Source organism: Strongylocentrotus purpuratus, unplaced genomic scaffold (assembly GCF_000002235.5).
Source record: "Strongylocentrotus purpuratus isolate Spur 01 unplaced genomic scaffold, Spur_5.0 spur5_scaffold_15, whole genome shotgun sequence".
Taxonomy (NCBI): Eukaryota; Metazoa; Echinodermata; class Echinoidea; order Camarodonta; family Strongylocentrotidae; genus Strongylocentrotus; species Strongylocentrotus purpuratus.
Genome location: NW_022145600.1, coordinates 11,376,139 through 11,397,987, shown reverse-complemented (window position 1 = coordinate 11,397,987; position 21,849 = coordinate 11,376,139). Strand labels below are relative to the sequence as shown.

The following is a 21,849-nucleotide window of genomic DNA, read 5'->3' as shown; positions in this document are numbered from 1 at the left end:
TTGGGGGCAACTTACGTGTAATGCCGCATGGTTTTGTGAGAACTTACGTGTAATGCCGCATGGTTTTGTGAGAACTTACGTGTAATGCCGCATGGTTGTTGTGAGAACTCAAGTATTTTGATGAAAGATTACGAGGGGAGTTTTTTCGCAGAGCGGGGAGTGTGTGCATAGTCATGGTCGTGGAATTTATGAAATACTCATCCATTCATTTACTCATTAAAATCAATGTAAAAGGAAACAAAATCATTGCAAAACTATTAGGCCTACGTAATGTTCCTGTAGGCAGTAGGACAATACGAATATTTTTTTACTCGAGAAATATTGCCCCATTTATATGAAAAACAAGTTTATAGGGGAATACCACGGACTTGTGGTGCAATATAATGTATCGCATATCAAATAGCGTGGCATGATTTTATTCAACCCCGAATTTATACTTGTTTATGATTAATCAGACAATCATCTTTCGTTTTGACACATGATGCAACTTAGGTGAGTCATGAATTCAAACCCCGATTCAAACGTACGTCAGATGTTTTTCAATCTGAATCGTATTTTGTTCGTGTGCAGTGCATCATGACGATTGCTCGTGGGTTTCTGAGCTGATGCATGAGTTCACGGACTGACCTGTGACCTACTTACTGAGGATTGAAGCCTGGCGAGCAACGTCTCCATTTTCTTCTGCATGGCCTGGTTCATGTGCACATTAAATTGTAATTGCTTTTCCATATGTTCAATTCTTAAAGGAGGCCTGAAACAAATTACATTGTGAAACTGTATCTATCTTTATTTGCAATATAAAGGTGTTTTATAACTGACTCTAGATATAATAACAAGCCTTTTGATTTTCCCCTGTTGGAGTGGCGAATTTTGTATGCCGCCAATAGGGGTTTTGACTTTTATATTCTTTACTGGATATTATGTTCATAAAACACTATCGGAAATATTTGCCAGAAATCAACCAAAGCCTATAGACAATTTATAGGTCTACCCTATCATATAATTGCGTATATAAAATCGCGTTCAAAGTAGGCCTATAGGTACTACCGATTGAAGAGGCAGCCCCCCCCCCCCGCCCCCTTGAACTTTGACATTTACAATTCGTTTTCGGGCGTGATTATTGTATTTGATTGAAACATTTGCTCACTGTGTTTCACTTGCTCGCAACTGAATTTAGAAACTACATTATGTCAAGAATGTGATACTGATAGGCCTAAAACGGTCAGCCTTCTCCCTTTCCCTCTACCCAGGGGGCGTCGCTAAAGGTGGAGGGGGGGGGGCATGGGGTGCGACACCCCCCCCCCCCCCCCACCACCTATCAGGATTTTGTAGGTAAAATTGCGCTGGCGTCGGGAAAAATGAGAAAACTTAGGGGGAGGGAAAAATGAGAGGGAAATAAAAAGAAAAGAAACCCCCCCCCCCCCACTGAAAAAGGTCTAGCGACGCCCCTGCCTCTACGCCCCCCCCCCCCTCCCCCTCTCCCTAGCGAAAATTGGGCCCATGCCTTTGTAATTTGTATTTCGTAAGAGAAGAGCAATAGGGAAATATGGTCGTGTTGTTAATAACGCTCTACCTAACAAAAAAATGTAAGTTAATCTTTTCATAGTAGGATTGTTTGAATCCATGTGATAGAACTCTGAATTGTGAAATCTGGGTCACTCTTTATAGAGTCAGATAACAAAGCAATTCTAAAACTGTCAAGTTTCAATACCATTCAAATGTGCAATGAAGTGGAATTTTTCAGTTTATAAAACAGGGATATCTGAACAGCTGATTGTTGGATTCTATAATGATTAATGGTGTTCATTGTCCCATCCTATTGTGATGAGGGTGATCTATTCTGTTTTTGCTGCTGTTTTTTGTTTTATTCTTACCAAACAGGGCCTCATGGAAGACCACCAAATTGGTGATATGTGCCACCCTGTATAAATATCAGAAATAAATAAGCTTAATCCAGATGCAATCATCTCTCTCTCTCTCCTCCTCTTCTCTGTCTCTTTCTTCCAATCCCTTCTCTCTCTCTCTCTCTCTCTCTCTCTCTCTCTCGCTTTCTTCCACTCACTCTTCTCCCTCTCTGTTCTTTCTATCCACCCCTTACTTTCTCTTTCTGAATTAAATCCTATCTAGATTTAGGTCCTACATCTTCATCATCGTTATCATTGGGGCAATTTGTTTGACTTTTTACTTGAAATCAATCTACTTCCACACAATCAGATTACAGTCTTTCAGTATACAAAACGCAATCATAAATTCCTTTTCATCAAGCAGAAGACAATTAAGTTAAAAATTCACTCCTGTGCTAATGGCTCGTAATCAACTCACACCACTACCGGTAAGCCCAAACTCATCCTCTACCAAAAAAAATTACATCAACGCAAGTAAATAAAAGAAAAAGATCCATCTGTTATATTTGAATATTTTTTTAATTTTTTTACCTATTTTCTTTGGTTTCAAAATAGTGAAAGTTCATTTCATGACAAATTAGATATCAATGTAAATGGCGATAACGTATCATTCTACAATACATGTTACATGCATTAATATCATGACAAAGTAATTTTGAAGGAGTAATTTAATACCGAGGACTGCTATAAGCTATCACGAAGACCCTATGAGCTCAACTTCTAAACTAAAATAATTCACATGTACATTGTAGAAACGAGTCTACATATCATCAAAACAAAATACACGTCTGCTGCGTTTATCAAATTAATCATAACAACAAATCAGATGTCAAATATTTGATATCAAGCTCCAATTGTGACCAATCCTGTTGGTGCATCAATCGGAATGCAATCATAATCAAATGTATGTTACAACAAATACAAACAGAAATCCCTTTCTGCACAGTAAGATTGTACAACTAGCACCTCCATGTAGATGGCATGTAATTCTAAGATTAAAAAAGCATTCATGAACAGAATTCTCTGTTACAAATTATCAACAAATTAACTACTAATGTAGTAGAAAGACTTTTTTTTAAACATCCATATATACTACCAACAATATATGCATGTATGAAGCATAAAAAAGAAATGCAATTGCAGTTACTATACTTCTATACAATAATGTGATATTTCAAAATCACTTTCAGCCTATCCAAAATCACTAATATACTGTAAGTATGTAGCATACTGACACCTTTTGAATGTTAGATCATCAATATGATTGAACATCGATCTCAATACTTGTAAAAATCCATCAATTTCTCCTTGTCAAATGTTTGACAAAATATAATTTGATTTGACAAAAAGGCATGGTTCGAAGAATGAAACAGTCTTAGATGTAGCATTTAAGAACATGATGAGGGGATTTCAATACATGTTTATCATTCTTGTCACTTGAGTCTGTAACAAGATGCAAAAATTGTAACTACAATATGGCTCAATATGTGTCCACTACTGTACATATCAGTATAGAAGATTGAGTTGAACATTCAAGAAATATCTTTTAAAGCACATGCATTGTCAAGAAAAAACCTTGTGGTTCAGCAAAAAGGGTAGTGCAGTGGGCTAATACATTATTTCAGGTTTAAAACATTGTATCTTCTGGATATGGTTTGTACATGTACCAGCATTTATAAGCCATTAAAAGAAGAAAATAATTTCACATGTACAACCTTGTATTTGGTCACTGAAGAATAGACAGAACACTTTGAAAGACTAGTACTACAAGACAAATGAATGCCCATCAAGTTAATTCTGCTAATTATTTTGAAATTAATGCCAATGCAATTTGCATCCACAAAGTAAATAACATTGACCCATTTCCACATCTATCCTAAGAAATGTCCAAAAGATTTCTTGCCAATTGGCATCCAGATAAATACTGATTGGTTAACAAGCACTTCACTTTGATCATACAATGATGCACACAGTTACTAGAGCAATTCAGGAGGTATAATTTCATTAAAAATATAGCTATACTCAAAGTAAGATAGAAACTTCATCAGGTGATGGTGAGGTAATAACGTACATGAACGAATACAACATAAGGACTTCAAACATTCTAATTATGGCAATTCAATTCCATACTACATGTACATGCACATAACTCTTTCGAAAAATATAGAGACCATCATACATGTGCATGTAAAGTTGGAGTATTTCAAAGGGAAGCTTGCTTGGTTAAAGTCCTCACGTGTACATGTTAGGTGGAAAATGTTTGAATTGTTTTGCAAAGGTGTTTTGAAATGATAACCTAGAAAGCAACATTAAGACAAGGCACACTATATGAGTCTCTGAGATCTAGTCCAGGATGCTGATCTATTGTACAGTAGTAGTATAATACTTCTCAGGTCAGCTCATGGAATTAGAAGTTACAATTCCAAAGAGTAGACTGTAAAACACATAAATAATTAGTCGATGTGAGAACTAAAATGCACATCTGGGGCCTTTGCATATGTTATGATTAATCGCAACTCTAAAAATCAATAAGACTTTTCACCAAATATTTTCGTATACTTAGGACTTGTTCGACTCTTTAGTTGCATTAAATCAGATGAATATCTATACAAGAGGCACCAGTATAAACATATTTTTTTTAAATCCTCAAACATGGACTATAATTCCCTGAAGTGATAACTGAATCTTCATCAAGACAGCATTGTCCCATAATCTCATGTCTTACTTCTGCACGAAACTTCTTAATTAAAATTTAACATCGATGCACAAATGCAAATTAAATTATATCAAAGACCACAATATCCTTTCAGTGGATTGAATGAAAACAAAGACCAAATGCATTTCACTTGAAAATATGCATATGATCCATGATAGAGAGATGTTTAACAAAATCTGCGCTTACAGGCAACTTTGTAATTTTACATTTCAAAAAACAGAAAAAAAGCAGCACATATAAAAAGCTCATAGGGAAGTGTCCCCATTCTACACTAACCTCAGTAGGTATTGATCTTGCAAAATAACATTGATTACTCCTTCATTACATTAATCATAATCACCATAGCAACAAGGAAATTACATAATTTCCTTGTTTGTATATCATCATAGCCGAGCCCCATGCTCCATAAAACGGAGCAGCTCTATTTCCAGCTGGCTAATACTGCACACAGGGCAGAGATAGTCGACGAGATGCTGGTTGGAATTAAAGAATTCCAACCTTACTACTCTGAATTCCCTCAGCGCAGGTGCCTCCACTTTGAGAAGAACCCCAATCCCCTTCTAGCTGAATTAGTTCTCATGTCCACTACAGTATGACCATTGCTAGGGTCATCCCCTTGACTATCATCCACCAAGGGGCTTGAACGAACGGCTGTCCCTGGGCGGGGTGGTGTTCCTGAGGCGGTAGGCGAGTGTCCGACACAAGCAGAGTTTTGCCTATTTAAACTGGAACTAGAAGATGACTGAGATGAAGACGTCACAACCGATGTCCTGAAGCGCTGAGGTGAACCGTGCGGACTCAGGAAACGCTGAGGTCTTTGGGCCAAGGAAACCACCGTCGTCTTTGGCGATGAGGGAACAGGTGGCGGCAACATCCTAGTATGTGCGGTTATAACTGGAGATCGCAATGGTGACCCGCATGCACATGTAGCAACTACCCCTGAAACCTGGGTTACAGTTGTCGACAAAGGTCTCCCTGGGGTGGAGGGTGAGTTGAGTGTCGTGTTGCTACCACTATTGTTCTGATTCTGGTGTTCCTGCTGTTGCTGTTGCCGTTGCTGCTGCTGCAGAAGTTGCTGCTGTAGGTGTTCAGGAAACTGTGTCCCTGTCGAGAGTCTTGGCTGTGACAGGATCTGCGTGCTTGGCATCGAAGCAAACACCGGTATGTTGCTGCCGATGATGTCTGAGTAACTTGGGGGAGCATCAGAAGGACTTGGAGTACTGTTCAATGATGAGGAACTCCTGAAAAGAACAAATGAAAACAAAAATTAGTCATGATATCTTTTCTCTGGGTTAACAAGGTCTGATGAAATACTTCAAAACAATAATCTCTATTTAAAAGATCATACAGAACTATTCACACTGTAAATGAGAAAACTTCCAAGATACAGAATCCAAAATATGCAGGTGAACAAAATGCACAATGTATACGGGTAAGTCAATTATGAAAATTGAGGGAAAATAAAATTGGAGCAGAAAGGTTTCATAGCCCAGGGAACTCCCCTTTAATGTCCATGAAAATGCTGCGCTGCACTTTCGATTCTTGGAAATCCTAGCTCCTCAGAGACAGGATATGATTGAGCATAACTAGATAAAAAGAAAGCTGCTAATTTGACCATGCCTCCGAGAGGCATCACGCAGCAACAGGTTGTCAGTTTTTGGCATGACAGCCAACTGTTCAGCTGCTGCAGTCATAATCCTAAGTTCACTGTACTTTCCTTAACCAATGCAATCCATTTCACATCCCACTCCAATTGAATCTACTTCACAGTATATCAAAACTATTATGAAGTCTTTAGCATCAATTTTTCTCTTCCAAAATGATTTGGCTCTACTAGTCTCTCATGGAGTACAAATTTGATAAATAACGACTGTAGGTGGATATATGAAGAGATTTTTCCTGAGGGTATGGTCACATGAGCCACACTAAATTCAGGGCAATGGCCAGGAATGTAACTTTGAAACTTTTCTTTAGATACATTCATAATCTTCAATATTGTAAATGATGTATATTTTAAAGAAATACTGGTAGTTTCCCTTCATTTTTAATGAGGTACATGTATTCAAACTAGGTTTAGTGTTGTGTAAAAATGTAAATTTGACTAGTTTATTTCATCTTCATGAATTTATCCTTTAGTTCAAACATCCGTATGAGATTCGATAAGCAAGAGTCAAATTACTTGAATTACTCAATACAATATACCGCACCAAGAGCAAGTGTCCTTTGTGCATGCATAGGGGAGGATACAGGTTTCAATTTGAAACAGCTGATTACGCTGGTGGCACCACATGCTGCTATGATTCATACAACCTACACCTACGCATGCGTAGGCACTTCTGTTTCTTGAAAATCACTTTCAGGGACTTTTTTGGATTGAGGGGCCAAATCATTTGTCTTGGGCGAGGTATCAAAGCTTGAATATGTTGTCAATGAATTTGCAGAACACAGACTGGCAAGGTGAATGTAAATTCACATGAATTAATCATTGTTTAGATAATAGAATGCACAAACACGCTTACTTTTGCAAGGACACATCTCTTTTACACAAAATTTGGGGGTGAATAGAGGTATGACAGATCATATAAATTTCATTTGAAAAAATGCTATCTTTTATTTTGCCTATGTGTACTCCACAAAATGGATCAACAGAGTTTAAACTTACTGAGTTATTGCTTGGAGGCGGCCTCGGTGGGGTGGGGGACAATGGTTACCCCCTACTGGAAGACTAGTGCTAGGCCCCTCTCCGAGACATGGTATGGCAGCTTCCACATTGTAAGGAGGGGGTGGCGTGTCGTAAGACACAGTCTCGCCAATCTCTGAGTATGATGGTAATTTACATGGTGGTACTGCAGAAGGAAAAAACAAAATTAAATATGGTAATTTCATAAGTTGATAAGAAATGTGATGGAATTTTAAAAACTTCAGCTACTGTACTTATCAACTTTAAAATTTTGCAAGGGTTTCACAAATGGGGAACACTCCAACTATAATGTTCGGTCTTGAGGGATTCCCTCACATGAAGTTTTGATATCGAATAGACACTGATAAAGAATAATAGCAAGGTAAATCATAATGTAGTCAAAGATTTTGTATATAATATCTTGAGTGAAGTACTGTCCATTTCGAATGCACAAATAAATATCCAGTTTTGGTCAGGTCATATTCCCTGATGTACATAATCTGTGGGTTAGGTTGGTATCATCATCCATATATGCCTCGCATCTTTCACTAACCTGGAGTAACGTCTGGGAAATTGTAACCTCTGCCAAGAAACATATCCTGGATGGAGCAGGTGCGTTCGCATCGGTTGTCTCTCCATGGGTGGAAGCGTTTCCTCTGCCACACACAGAACCCAATGATGAACACGATCAGAAACCAGACAAGCCAGAACCCTGTAGCAAGAACAAGCGCATATCAAACATTATAACATAAGCTTAGAAAAGTTGGGTAGATAGATTATATGGAATTATTTCTGATCAATGCATCGCATTTATAAACCAGACTAGCCAGAGCCCTGAATAAAGCACACGCAATGCGGCATATGATTGACATTTCATATTTCAGAGTATCTGTAATTCTGATCAATGCATTAATAACTCAGAATACCTACAGAACAACGGTTGGATAGGGAATGTTCTAGCTGCATCTTGAACTACATGTATAAGACTTTGACTCACAGCTGAAACATATCAACTATTGAATAATCATATGTGCATAAATCTATCAATCTACATGTATGTGGAGTGGAAAACATGTAAAGCAAACTATTCTGTCATTGAAAAACTGTAGTCCCATTGATCTTGATCCCCCCCCCCCCCCTAATGAATCTGAAGTTTGTTCTGCACAACGATACTGGTACAAGAAAAGTAGAGTTTTAGAATTTATGACCGTATTGTATGTGTTGGGCAACCAAATGACCCTAGTTGATTCAAAGATAACTATGTGCAATATTCTTATTTGATGCGATGCAGTAAAATATAAAACAAATATTTCATAATATGGTAAGAAACCCAGAGTCTTTGTCAAGGCATGCACATACTCATAATCTATACTACAGTTCAAAGTCTATAGCTGAGACAACAAGTGTCAGCGACAAAAATATCTCTAGAAAGAGACACTTCATAATAAGATGATTATTAATATATAAATATTTATTCAGTGGGTTGTATTCATCTAAAATTTATTGCAAAGATAAAATGTATGTCTTTGTCTAACTGTTAAGATAGGAAGACATACATTTGACTACATGTACATGTATCTGTGTACATACACCGGAACATGAATAGGAAGTCTAAACAGTCATTTTAAAGAAACATAAACAGAATATTAACAAAGATGAAATCAGTTTAATACAGTAGAGGATCAGCAAAGCTTCATGATCACATTACACGATGATTGTAATGTAGCTGACAAGGACATTGAAACTGAAGTTGCGGGTCATTTATGTAGATAAAGGGCAACAACATTCTCTGATTACAATCCAGAGTGTTTTCTTCCGATGAACCCAACCTAGATATGAACATCATTGAAAGCAATTGTCAAGGCATTGGCCTGGTCATGCATGCATGCAAACTGGGAGAAGTTCAAGGAGAAAGGTCCATGGGGAAGCAGCATGGTCTGGAACCATCCAAAGGGAAGTGATAGCAACACTTGTTTACGCTCTCAGCATGAGGCCAATAGTCTTGCTACCCACAACATAAACTATTTGTTCTAAGTAGGCCTTGTGGAGGCCTGGGCCCCTGTATTACAAATACAAAGAGTTGATATCAATCACAAGTATATACATAAGAGATAGGAGACTGCAAACTTGCGATTGATTGGAGGACTTGCGATTGATTTGGATCAATCGCAACTCTTTGTAAGACAGGGCTAAAACTAATGTAAAAGCATGTACCTGTACAATTTTGTATTTTTCAAAAAAACAAAACAGAAACTGCGGAGAAGGTAGTGTTACTTTAGTTTTAATAGGCCTTCATATGATCGTTTAATTATGGTTCGCACGGCTACTGTGGATTCAAGGTAAATGAAAAAAGCTGCATACAGTACAGCATGGGCTCTTTTAAATACAGGTAAACCAAAAAAGAGAAGAGAAGAAGTCTCGAAGAAGATCAGTACAAGACTAGCAGCAGGTTACCAGGAAATCACTCTCTGTTGGTTTACTGGGGCACCTTGCAAGCCATTTTCAAACCACAAGCCTATTAATTAATGACCACATAAGTATCTCCTCGTAATTAGATTGATCATCAAATCAGCTGTGATACTTTGTCATGCCTGAAAACAATGGTGATTCTAGTTGCACAAACGACAATGGATAGGGACAAGTGGCTTATAATTGGCACTTTCTGTCATGTACTGTTCGGTCATCCCTTCTCAGTTCCAAGAATAAACATTTTTTTACACACTTTTCTTTTCTTCAAAATTCATGTAAGCCCCCACCCTTTACTCAGTGTTGACTTCAGTACACTTTATGAAAAATACACAAATGACACCATTTTCTGCTTCACTCATTCTACCCTTTTTATTCATTTTGAATTAACCTACATGTACATGTACATGTACATGTAAGCTTACATGTATGTACATGTACATTGCAATCAATACAAGGCCAATACATGTAAATTAGATGTGGAAAATTTCCCTTTAAATTCTGTCTTCTTTGATTTCATGTTACCTTCCAACATGTGCTATAAACCAAGCTCTCAATATATGTATTACAAAACACACATGCACTGCAGCTACATGTACAGTACTGCAATGTTTAAAGGTATAGATTCAAGACACGTGACTGAATCTCTCCAGTGCAGTAAACAAGATTGCTGAGGAGAGGCCTGGGAGGGTAGAAAATAGGAGCTGGATTTGGCCTCTGACCCCGTCCCTCCAGCAACCCGCGAAATAAAGAAGGCTTGCTGCAAACAAGGAAGGAGTAGAGTGAGCTAGTACAAAAGGCTACAGGGTTTGAATGACCTGGTGATCTTTGAGACAGATTTAGACCTGGACGAGAGATTTACGATTAAGATCATTTAAATCTCCCAGTTCTTTGTGGATAGGGTGACAGGGTAGTAAACACCACAGCTCGCCTCATGTTTCACCGAGATATTGAACATAACAACTAGGACAAAAAGAGCACACCCGTGTAGCTTTACTTGAAAAGAATATATTGGAAAAGAATTTTCTCTCATAAACAACCTTCTCATCAAATACTTTGTGATGTAACATACAGGCATTAATCATTCTTTGGAATCACATACATGTAAATTCTCAAGTGACATTTCTAGTCATGATGAAGAAATGTTGCCCTATTTCATAAAATACAATTGTGCAGATCAGGTACATGTAAACTGAAACTGTAACTTTAAGCAAAATAAGATTGTACTGTTAACTTCAATTCTGACTAATCTTTGACAGGCTTATGTTTCCATGAATTACATTTTAACAAGATTGATGAAAAACTCAGCCAAAAGATAGAATTTTATCTAGTATTGGAAATAATATTTCTGCCTGGGTACCTCAAGGCATACTTATGAACTTTCAATAACTTGAACCGATGTTTCTTCAGTTCTGAAAAATTTCAAGGAAACGCGTCAGCTAACAAACAGAATGAGTCAACTCAAAACAACTTCAAGTTCTTTCACCTCAGCAAACTAGATAACATTCAGCTCACCTTCATAATCCACAAAAGTATGGCCTAAATTCTTGGCAACTTGCAATTTTACACCTATACCTGGATTTTCCAGAATGTCTGGAGTATTTAATAACAGATGTTAGGCATGTGCAAAGATGCAACAGTATTTATGTAGCCTAGATGTAGCCTACCAATTTACATGTATCCCTGGATTTTCCAGAATGGCTGGAGTATTTAATAACAGATGTTAGGCATGTGCAAAGTTGCAACAGTATTTATGTTTCGGTTTAATAAAATTTGGAGTGGACTATTAGGCTATATTATTATTATTATTATTATTATTATTATGTAGCCTAGATGTAGCCTACCAATTTACATGTACATGTACACGTAGATGATGGGTATAATGCTACTTAATATTTATAATAGTGAATGCTGATTTGGGCTGTCCTTAATAGCTTAGATAGCCTGCAGGAGAGGAAACTGGAAAACGCACGCCTGTTAATCATTGATCCGCCCTGGGATTTTTCTCCTTATTAACAAACAATAATGTCAAAGGGAAGTGTCCATCAGCAACCTGTTATCAAGATTTACCTGGGAAAACAGCTAGAAGAAGCCAAGTTGCACCTGGGAAACATAACTGTACTAGCTCAAACTAAATTTACATTTTTAGTTTTCTACTTTGCGTGATAGCACCTAGAACTTTGAACTTAAAAAAATAATCCATCCATCAATGGAATAAATCAAATTATGGTTAAGTGAAGCCTTTAAAAGTAATATATTCATCATTATTTTTTTATATTTTTTAATGAAGGTTCAATATATCTAATCAGTTCAAATAGTCTTCGATCTTCCACATGTATTTTCATTAAGGCAATCCTACCTACCAACGTATGCAATTCGCATTCTGACTATTGAAATACAATTATTTGTAACAAGGCACTACATGTAACTAAGATTTGATTACATTACCAAAATGGTCTATTGGTAATTGTCTTGATCTTTTCAAATGAAGGGCATGAACCTACAGGAGAGAAGTGGAGCACACTTTTCTCTGCAAGTCGAGTCACATGGTGAAGTAGGGTTGCTATACACATGACAAACTGTTTATACGCAACACACAGCTGGAGAGATGTTGTTAAGTAACCTTTCTAGGAAAATGGCAGCAGCAAAATGCAATGACAATGACATTTGGACCTCATCCCATTTACTCCAGTTATTCGTTTCAAGTTCGTTCTCAATTGGGGGCATCCAGCAGCAGACTTCGAAGAAAAAACTTGTCAATTCTTCCTTCCCTAATCGCTATGTGATGACGCAGGCAGCCTAGACTTCAAATAAGGTAAAAAGGAAATGTAAGACACACTTGGTGCACATGTACTTCGCTTATTCCCCTAATGGAAACTTCTACTGGGTCACATGTGTAGATATAATTATGGTGTTCATACAGTATGTTAACATACATATCACCTGTACGTTTTCATTTCAAATTTACAGACACAATCATCATTGCTGAAAATATGAGAAGGGTATCAATTAGATTAGCTTTGAGAGATAACCTTGATAAGAGAACGATTCGAAAAAGACCATCTGAGGAATAGCACACTTGTTACCTGGCATTATTCCAAGATGTTTCTATCAAGTGAATCTACTGTCAACAATCAAGGGCTTTTATCATTGTTTAGCTCCTGACAAATTTCTTCTCTTTACACAACCTATTAAGATGTTTCCAATGCTACAATTGGCTTCTTGGGAACAAGTATGGTCTTAAGACAATAATCCTAACCACCAATTTATAGGGAAAGTGAGGGTGCTCTAATGGAGTAAACCATGCCAAGATTTGCTTCCATTTCAAAGACTGAAATCAAAGTAACTACTGGGTATTCTTCCTTGTTAAACAATGTTTTTTCTCCTAATTATTTAAATTATTTGTTTCAGGGAAGAAAGAAAAAGATAACTGAAACATGTTCATTCTATCTTTATTTTCAACTCAATTGATGCCTCTTGACTTTTCTGTTTGTGATTTTGGTACACTGTGGTATTGGTGTCCTAAAACGGATTTGCCATGATAAAAAGTAAACTTACACAGAGAGTGTACAGGCCTAACAAAGCCAACGAGTCATGTACTATTATATTTTGGACATAGTTGATAGCATGCTTTGCAAATACTTACACCAAAGTTCGTAGTAATATGTACAACATTCGCCGCTCCCACAACAATGCCCCGTTTCGCACCAATATCCTTCCACTTGGCAGAATTCCCTTGCCTGTAAGAAAAAAAGAGAAAGGGAGATACAGAAAAAAACAGAAAGATTAGTCATCTTCACTATTCAATTAACTTCAATTTTTCATCATCTCAAATTATTTACACTTGTCAACATGTAATTCAAAGGTGTAAAATATTCTCCGACATGTTTTGTTTTGGAAATTTATATCAAATTACCTGAGTGTGGACTTCACATCTATAAGTACTGTTCATTTATCTGTACAATATGGGGAAAGTACTTGACCCATCTACCTAGAGTCATTGACTTTTCTATTGTTTTGTAAAAGTACTGGTAGAGGAAGCTCAATACAAACACAAGGCCTGCTAATCATTGTGACCTACATTTAACTAATCCAATCTACTTCGGATAAAATGACTGTTTACTTCCTTTTGTCTAGATCAGAATAACATTCATAGTTGTTATTGTCCACTGACCAGTGACAATATATATCAGGTGTATTCAGTGATAATCAAGTTTATACCGGTAGTCATTCACAGCTGAAAAGACAATTAGTTTGAACAAAAATACAGGCCTGCATTTGGCTACATATAATCTAAAAGCTGACATTATAAATCAGTCTTTGGTGCTCATTAATGTATTATTTATAACATGTTCTGATGTTCTACATCCAATCAAGTAATATGTATATGTATATCAAAGGCCTATAGTTGATGGAGACCATCAATTACTGACAGATCTACATTTTGAACGTTTCTATGGATTGATAATAAGGCGAACATTCACAGAGGCAAAAAAAAAATCATTACTAAGTTGGCATCTTCATGTCACAGTGCTTGATGCAATCATTAATCTTCTTTTGAAGGGAGCATCTTCTATTTTCTTTACAAAGAAACTAACCAAAGGTTCCCCTTCCATTGTTATGATCCATCGGGGACTATCTGAGGCAAATGTAAGGACCAATCAGGGTGAACAACAGGCAGAGAAAAGAGAAGGTCACTCTAATAACCCACTTCAATGGAACAGCGTCGTTTGTAAGAAACATTCAGGGTATAATAATGTTTAAGATAAACTACACTGAAGGCTATACCGAGTAAACAGAACATTATTGCATTAAGTCCTTGATTATTTTTCAGTTGAAAATCTAAGATGTCCACTGGACCAAAGGCCAGCGAGACCGAATATGATAAAAGTTCTGTGAGGCTGCACTTGCAAATCATGTGCATTATATCTTGGTTGAATGTTAGCTGCTTATGGTTGACAGAATATACATAAGTAATTTCCTATCCACAACAAAATGAATAAATAATTATAAAGACCCTATTGCACACAAGATTCATCATGACACTTTTTTTGTATGCATCATTGCAACTGTGGAAGTGTTGTTGTCATTAATTTTGCTGATGCTAAAGGTGCCCTATAAAAGATTATTGAACTACTGTTGTTAAAGTTACCTACAGCCTGCCTTTGTTTCCTTGGACTAAAATGAAACGGGTTAGTGTATTACTTAAGCCACAGTGAAGGCACGCTCCATTTTTTCTTCTAAGGTCATTCTCTTTTGAAATGTCCACACAATGTAAACAGGACTATGAATAAGGATTATGTTGGCCTACATTACACAGACAAATGGCCAATTGGGCTTCAATCAATGTAGTGTCCATCACAACATGGAAAACTGTATCAAGGTTTGGTTATTCAGTGCTGGCCTGCTGTACAAACATCACTTTCTAGAACATAACTATTATTTCCTCTGCCAGATGGAGTGTGATCTTCTTCGCATGCATGTACATGTAGAAGGCCTACATGCACTTGAAGGCCTGCCTGTACTGTAGCTTTGTAGGGAGTTTATTCATCTACACAACAGCCAATTTATGAATCTATCGCCACACTGTGGTACGTGTAAGTAATATTCTGGCATTCAATAGCTACCTGTTTATTGAGAAAGTACCTGAGGCTGGCAGACTTGCCTTATAAATGCCAGCATCAAGTTGAATTTGAAGCTAAGAAATGTTGCTTACATGAACACTATTCTGACCAACCAATAGCCCCCCCCCCCCCCCAATTTTCACTTAATCCTATGTTTAGGAAGATAGTCTTGCAAAAATGTGAAATAAAAAGGAGGGAAAAAATCTTTCACTAGCTGCCATTTCTAAATGTCATCCAATATCACATGCAATAAGATTCAAGACTGAACAAGACAAGATGCCGTCTACTTTGTATTAGAGACAACTCCCATTCCTATGCCATGCACAGAACGTGCTATCCCATTCTTGTTCCAACAATGGTTTCTTCTTTTGTATTGATCTGTCCCTTACAAGAGTACTGTATTTGTGATAGACCCTCTCGTATTTTTATCCCCCATTTATTGGTTCAAAGGATTTTGGTAAGAGAGAGAGACACTGGACATTATCTCTCCCTAGACTACCCAAATACAATAGTCCAGGTGCACATAAACAAACACATTGCTCTCTGACAGTTAAATTCAAATGAGCAAGACAGTCCAGTTATTGTTGACTTCTACCCAAAATAACCCATGTGCTTAAATAAGAAAGTGACACAGGGCAAAGAAAGAATTAATCATTTAAACATTTGTTTTAAAAATAAAGGACTAATCATACATAATATAAAATAACATATAAAGAAAGAGAAAAATAAAAATTATAATTGAAACGAATTATGAGAAGATTTTCAAATCCAGGTACGGTGTCAAATGATGACACCTGTCACCTCGCCCCTTTCTCCAGTAGAAAAAAAAAATCGTACCACAAATGTAGCACATAATTTTAATGCAAGAACATCCTAACTCTGGTGACCCAAAGAGTGATCTTACAATCCGTTTAGATATTTGAAAAAAGGAAGAAATCATAATCTCCTAAAACATGTTGACAACCTACAATTGGAGATTGCAAAACACTCGGTCAAGAGTACTACGGGTACGAGCCTAGCTAGCTATACACGTAACAATAAGCATGTAAGCCATTCATGCAAAGCCGAAAACGTGGAGGAGATCGAGAGAGTGCAAACCAGTTTGAACCAGCTGTCCGATGCTGGCTCATGGAACGATGACGAACAGAATAACACACGTGGACTTTGGAGTTAAAGGACCTTCGTCCCATACGTACATGACATATTATGTGGATATATGTTTTAACCATTAAATACACAATGGATAAATCAGTTAACTATAAAAATTGGAATCATCGAAAAGTTGATGAACTACAGTACTAGAAATGCTAGTTACAGGTGCAGTTTCTGTGACCTAGAATGTGCTACATAAATTTAAAAAATTGTCTTTGTGATTTAGATTCGTAGGCTACGTACATGTATTCATGTAACGCATATTTTGGAATCTTGATGGGAGAAATAAACTTGTTTACTCTTTATCTCGAGCTAAAAACAAAAATATATGGGTCAAATACGCTTATCAGATAAACCATGTACATGTGTAAGAACTGTACAACATGTGACAATCACCTTCCCAGGGTCCTCCCCATTTGTCAATGCATATTTAATGTGACCCAAGAAAGCAGCCAATGGGAGCTCCCATTCGCTGACCGCTCATTGGTGGAAGCCGCGACACAATTTGCATTGCCTCATTACTATTACAGGCGCATGCTCAGATGCGACAGCTGGGCTGATTGTATGCTAATGAAGGCAATTCTGTTCTCACGGGGGTGGAGCTTGGATCAAAGGGGGTTTTCAATAACCCGTTTATTCTTGGATTTGAATGGGGAGTCAGTGACCGTTAAAGGCACACACTAGGCATTTAAAACTTCTTGCAGTGTTTTGTGTGTAAAAAAAACGTGTGTGTACATGTCAAGCATACATTCTGGCCATATACAAACAATAACCTACGAAGGGCTTGTAGTAAACAACTTTTCGTACAAAGAAGAGATGTTATGTTTTGAGATTTAGGACAAGTGTGTGCAGGTAGCGGCCATGCAGGCCTGCACAAGTACAATTTGTAAATTACAACATACATCGTACCAAGTATGCAATGCATTGGGAAACCCCTCTTGAGCAATGTCATGAAATTTGTAACCACTAGACCCTAGTCTAGTTTTCTAGAAATATCTTTGCAAAGATGTTGAAGTATTGCACATCAAATTTGTTTTGTTCTCAATGCTGGATAGCTATAGGAATAATAGACATGTTGTGAAACTAAAAATAATATTGCCCTTGATACATTTATTTTTTTGGCAATGAAAATTGAAATACCTAGTGCCTGACTGCCTTCGATGGACAATGCTCATAATTTTCTTTTATTACTTTTTAAATAGACAACATGCACTCTTCATCTTTCCATTTTTAATGGAAGACACTCGCCCTCACAAAATACACGAGCCTATCATCCTATTTTGCTAATTATGGGCTTACCATCTTGTAGCAGCTGGATTTTTGATCACAAGATAATTCAATGTCTTCTTCAATATTTGAACACGAACATGTTCCTAGACTACTCTTCTTATGGTCTTTAGCCACCACATTATAGTTTAACTTTTAAAGAAAATATCTTCCAATTGATTCAAAGGAATTATCCTACTTTATCATCCAGGACAGCATATTTAGTTGTTTACTAGATAGACCTACTGCCAGCTTAACCTTCCCTTAACCTCACATAATATTGCAGGCAATTAACCTTGCAAGGTAGTATTCAATTAATGGTATTGATTTCAAATTCATAACTCTCACAGGATGCCAGGGCCATAAACAAGCTAAACAATTACAACTGAGAAACTAGTGCTTCAGTTCAGCCTTCAGGTGATAAGGTCAACAATATTACTAGTAGTACATGTCTTTTGCCTACCCTATTTTTTTTTTCTTTTGAAGTAAAAGTCTAAATGAGAAGCTCAAAAAGCTCCATAATGATAAATTATCAAAATATTTTAGTTCAAGTCCTTGTATATGCCAGGTCATCTACTTTAATAGTAGGCCTACTTATAATATTAAACTGAATCCATGAAACATACTCATGAATAAATTGCAATTCACATGAATAACATGATTGCAACCCCTTACAAAAGATGTGGGTTTCATTTCATGCATGTATACACACATAATACAATCAAGAATTGATGCAACAACAAAATAATTAAAGAAATAAATCATTAGAAAATAAATTTAACAAATTGTACTGTATGCCTTTTGACAGATCCCCCAAATACAATGTAGGCATGTGGGCAACAATGTAGGTCACTATCTCATTGTTTATGAACAATAAGGACTTTGTACCTAAACAAAGGTATTTGTAGCCCATGTCGAATTACAGACACAAAATTATCAGCATAACTGTATTGACATTATTGTAATCCAACCATTGGTTTACATCTTAATGAGGTGTAATGTGATCAAAGTAACTGATAAGGATGACAGGGAAATGTGCCTGTTTTGCTAACGTGAGAAAGTTTGGAAAATTTATTGACAAACATGATCTAGATCGCTAGACAACTTCAAAGTTCATTGGATGTACATGTATGTAGTAGTAACCCACTGCATTAAGGATACCAATGAAAACAAATTATGCATATATTTTCTAGTCTACATCATCATTACAAGATGAATTTCTTTGAAATTTCAAATCTTGTTCAACAAATTAAACTAAGAATGAGATTTTTCTGATGAAACCATAGATAGAGGATCCAGATATACGATTACGAGTATGAATACACTTAACAGATGGTTTCCTTTACTTGTGACTTGTCTTTTTAAAAATTATTTTAGGATTTATTTCTTCCAGTTCCAAAATCAATTGTCGATGAGCTACACTGACACATTGACATGACAGTAGATCTACTGGACTTTAACGGCTTACAAATAGAGTCTAGGCCTACAAGTAACATGTCTACAGACAGTGGCATAGTTCTACACTTGCAATTGTAGGTCTATTTCACTATTATTTGTATGATTATACAAATTTTGTCAATGCCATCAGGAGTTGGGATTGGATCCAATCTAAACTCCCTGGTTTTAACAACAGAACATGTTGAACAAAGAATTTGCAAGTGAAAATGCGATTGGATGGATATGACATGGGCAAATCTGAATCCGACTAACGAGTCAGATGGGTAAAATATATTTACTAAAAACATTAAACATCATATTACAAAGGAAATGATCAATGGTTGTACAGCTAAAACACGATCAAAAAGAATTTGGTATCTGTAACAGAACCGACAAGATGTGTTACACTGCAGTCCCACCTGAAGTTGAACAAGTTAGTGCGAGACTGCGAGTACGAAAATGAATTCACTCAAAAAGGAACAAAATTTGACAAGATGTTCAGATTAAGTACATCTTTAATATGACCTGCAATTTATTTAAAAAATACATGAATACTTAAACAGTGTTTGAATGAAGATATAAGAGTTCTCATCTTACCTGAGCATAATGAAAAAGCTGAGAAAATACAGCAAGAAAGACTGTTGGTAAAAATTGAATATGTACACCCATCCTGCTAGTGCTTCCAGAAAACAGCTGATTGCAGTGGCTCGCCATTTCCTCACACTGCCTCGCTATTGCTAGCTGGCTTGCAACAGCTGATTGCTAGCTGGGGTAACCAGCTAAATCCAACTCGAGCTCGCTCAATGGCTGCGAAACGTGACCTGCATTGCTTCCTCATTCGGCAATCGGGTTTCCACTTTTCAAAATCTTCGTTTCGTATTATAAAAAATGGCTTATATTCTAAATATGATGTTTTAATTATTATTCTAACATAATGTGGACTGGATGGATAAAATGTGAGCCTTAAACTACCACATTTATTATTGAAGATGCTATATGCACAGATATCTTATAAATAACCCCCTATTTCAAATGAACTCGCCCAAATCATCCCACCGCATTGTACTCGTTGTTCAACGTGGTTGCCTGGCCTGCGGTTTTTAAATCTTGAATAATTAATAAGCCGAGCCCCCGTTATGCAAATTTCCAACCTTGTTGCGAGGGCAGCCTAGCTCGCTCGTACATGTAGCATGCACAATCCAGTGACGTGACTTGACTTGTCAGAAATCGAATTTCGTAAACAACTTTTGCGCATGCGTTAGAGGTTCGTGCGGTAAACTTTTTTTTTTTATACGCCTTCTCGTCGATCATGCATATGCTCGCTTTAAAGGGCCACAAGAAATTGATTTGCAAAGGAATATAATGTTCGTGATTATTTTATACCTGCGTGCACTAAACAATATGATAGATTGTAGTCAATTGAGAGGATTTACCTGAAGCAGACTAAATTCATTGATCATTTGCATTCATCAGATGTCCACCCGCCATCGACACTCTTGAAAATGAGCTAATATCATCATACTATCACGTAGGCCTACATACTTATTTATGAAATACTGAAAAACAAAAATCTGCAATAATTCACATTAAAAATATAGCCCTACATTTGACCAGGGAAGTGAGGCTATCTTGTGCACCTCCCTGATTTGACCAAAGCATGTAACTCCTTGATTTGACCATACGGTACTCGGTATATTATATATAGGGCCCATGATTTGACCTGATTTTTGTGATTGTATTGCTGTATTTGAATATTAATAAAGAAATAATTGATTGGAAAAATTTAATAAGAACAAATACATTTTCACACTTGACAATTAATCCGCCGATTCCACTACCCCCCCCCCCCCCCCCCCCCCCCCCCCCCCCCCATGGATCCCCACTTCCCCGTCGGCAGAGACTGCCTTAGCAAGTCACGGAGTCAATATTTGTTATCTCCAGAATAATGATTATTGTACTGTCATGAAATTTTGATTTTCAAGCCAAAAGGCAAAAGAAATTCGGTATTATTTAATTTAGATGCACTTTTGAATGATAAAACTCAGACAGGGAAAACTAAATCTGCACTGAGCCCTCTATGTTGACTGTGAGGATAGTCTAGTCTATCGACATCACTCATAAGTCCAATCTCACACTAAACAGTCTAAACAGACTACCCTCGGAAGAGGTTTCATAACACATTGCAGCCTATAATTAAACACTACAAATCGCAGCCTATAGTTGCAATTGCGCAATGTTTGTCCTACTCCTACCTATAACAAAAATAATTGTCGCTGTTTTCACGAAGTGACGGTATAGTGAAAAAAATTACATTCACTTTGCGTTACGATTTTCCTCACTACCGTCACTTCGTGTAAACAAGGACGATTTTATTGGAATACAATTATCCATGCTGACAGGTGAATGAAATAATTTGTAACATGGCAATTTATCAAAAATTATGCATTAGATTAATTACGAAAATGGTCTTTTGAGCCTCAAGTAAGATTTTCAGAATATCACGTCTGGATGGAAAAAAACAAAAATCTAAAGATACCCAGTATTCTTTGGACCCGGCTCTCTGCCGGCTCTGTATAGTTGTAAATAAAATATAGATTTGAGAAT

General features: G+C 36.9%; 1 protein-coding gene across 1 annotated transcript; it reads right to left on the bottom strand.

Annotated features, from left to right (window-relative positions):
* Window positions 1-2,404: 2,404 nt before the first annotated feature.
* Window positions 2,405-20,272, bottom strand: LOC586779 (WW domain binding protein 1-like). Its single transcript, XM_786546.5, has 5 exons — window positions 19,843-20,272; window positions 13,413-13,506; window positions 7,854-8,012; window positions 7,283-7,466; window positions 2,405-5,861 (listed from the first exon to the last, which is right to left on the bottom strand). The coding sequence occupies exons 1-5, from the start codon at window positions 19,957-19,959 to the stop codon at window positions 5,138-5,140; spliced, it is 1,278 nt and encodes a 425-aa protein (XP_791639.2). The 5' UTR covers window positions 19,960-20,272; the 3' UTR covers window positions 2,405-5,137.
* Window positions 20,273-21,849: the final 1,577 nt, after the last annotated feature.

Bases quoted from the DNA above. Each gene is read 5' to 3' on its own strand.
- LOC586779 (XM_786546.5), bottom strand. From the start codon at position 19,959: ATGGCGAGCCACTGCAATCAGCTGTTTTCTGGAAGCACTAGCAGGATG. The intron at 8,013-13,412 runs GTAAGTATTTGC...TTCTTGCTACAG, and splicing joins ATATTACTACGAACTTTGGT to GGTTCTGGCTTGTCTGGTTT. The intron at 7,467-7,853 runs GTTAGTGAAAGA...TTCCTTCTGCAG, and splicing joins TTTCCCAGACGTTACTCCAG to TACCACCATGTAAATTACCA.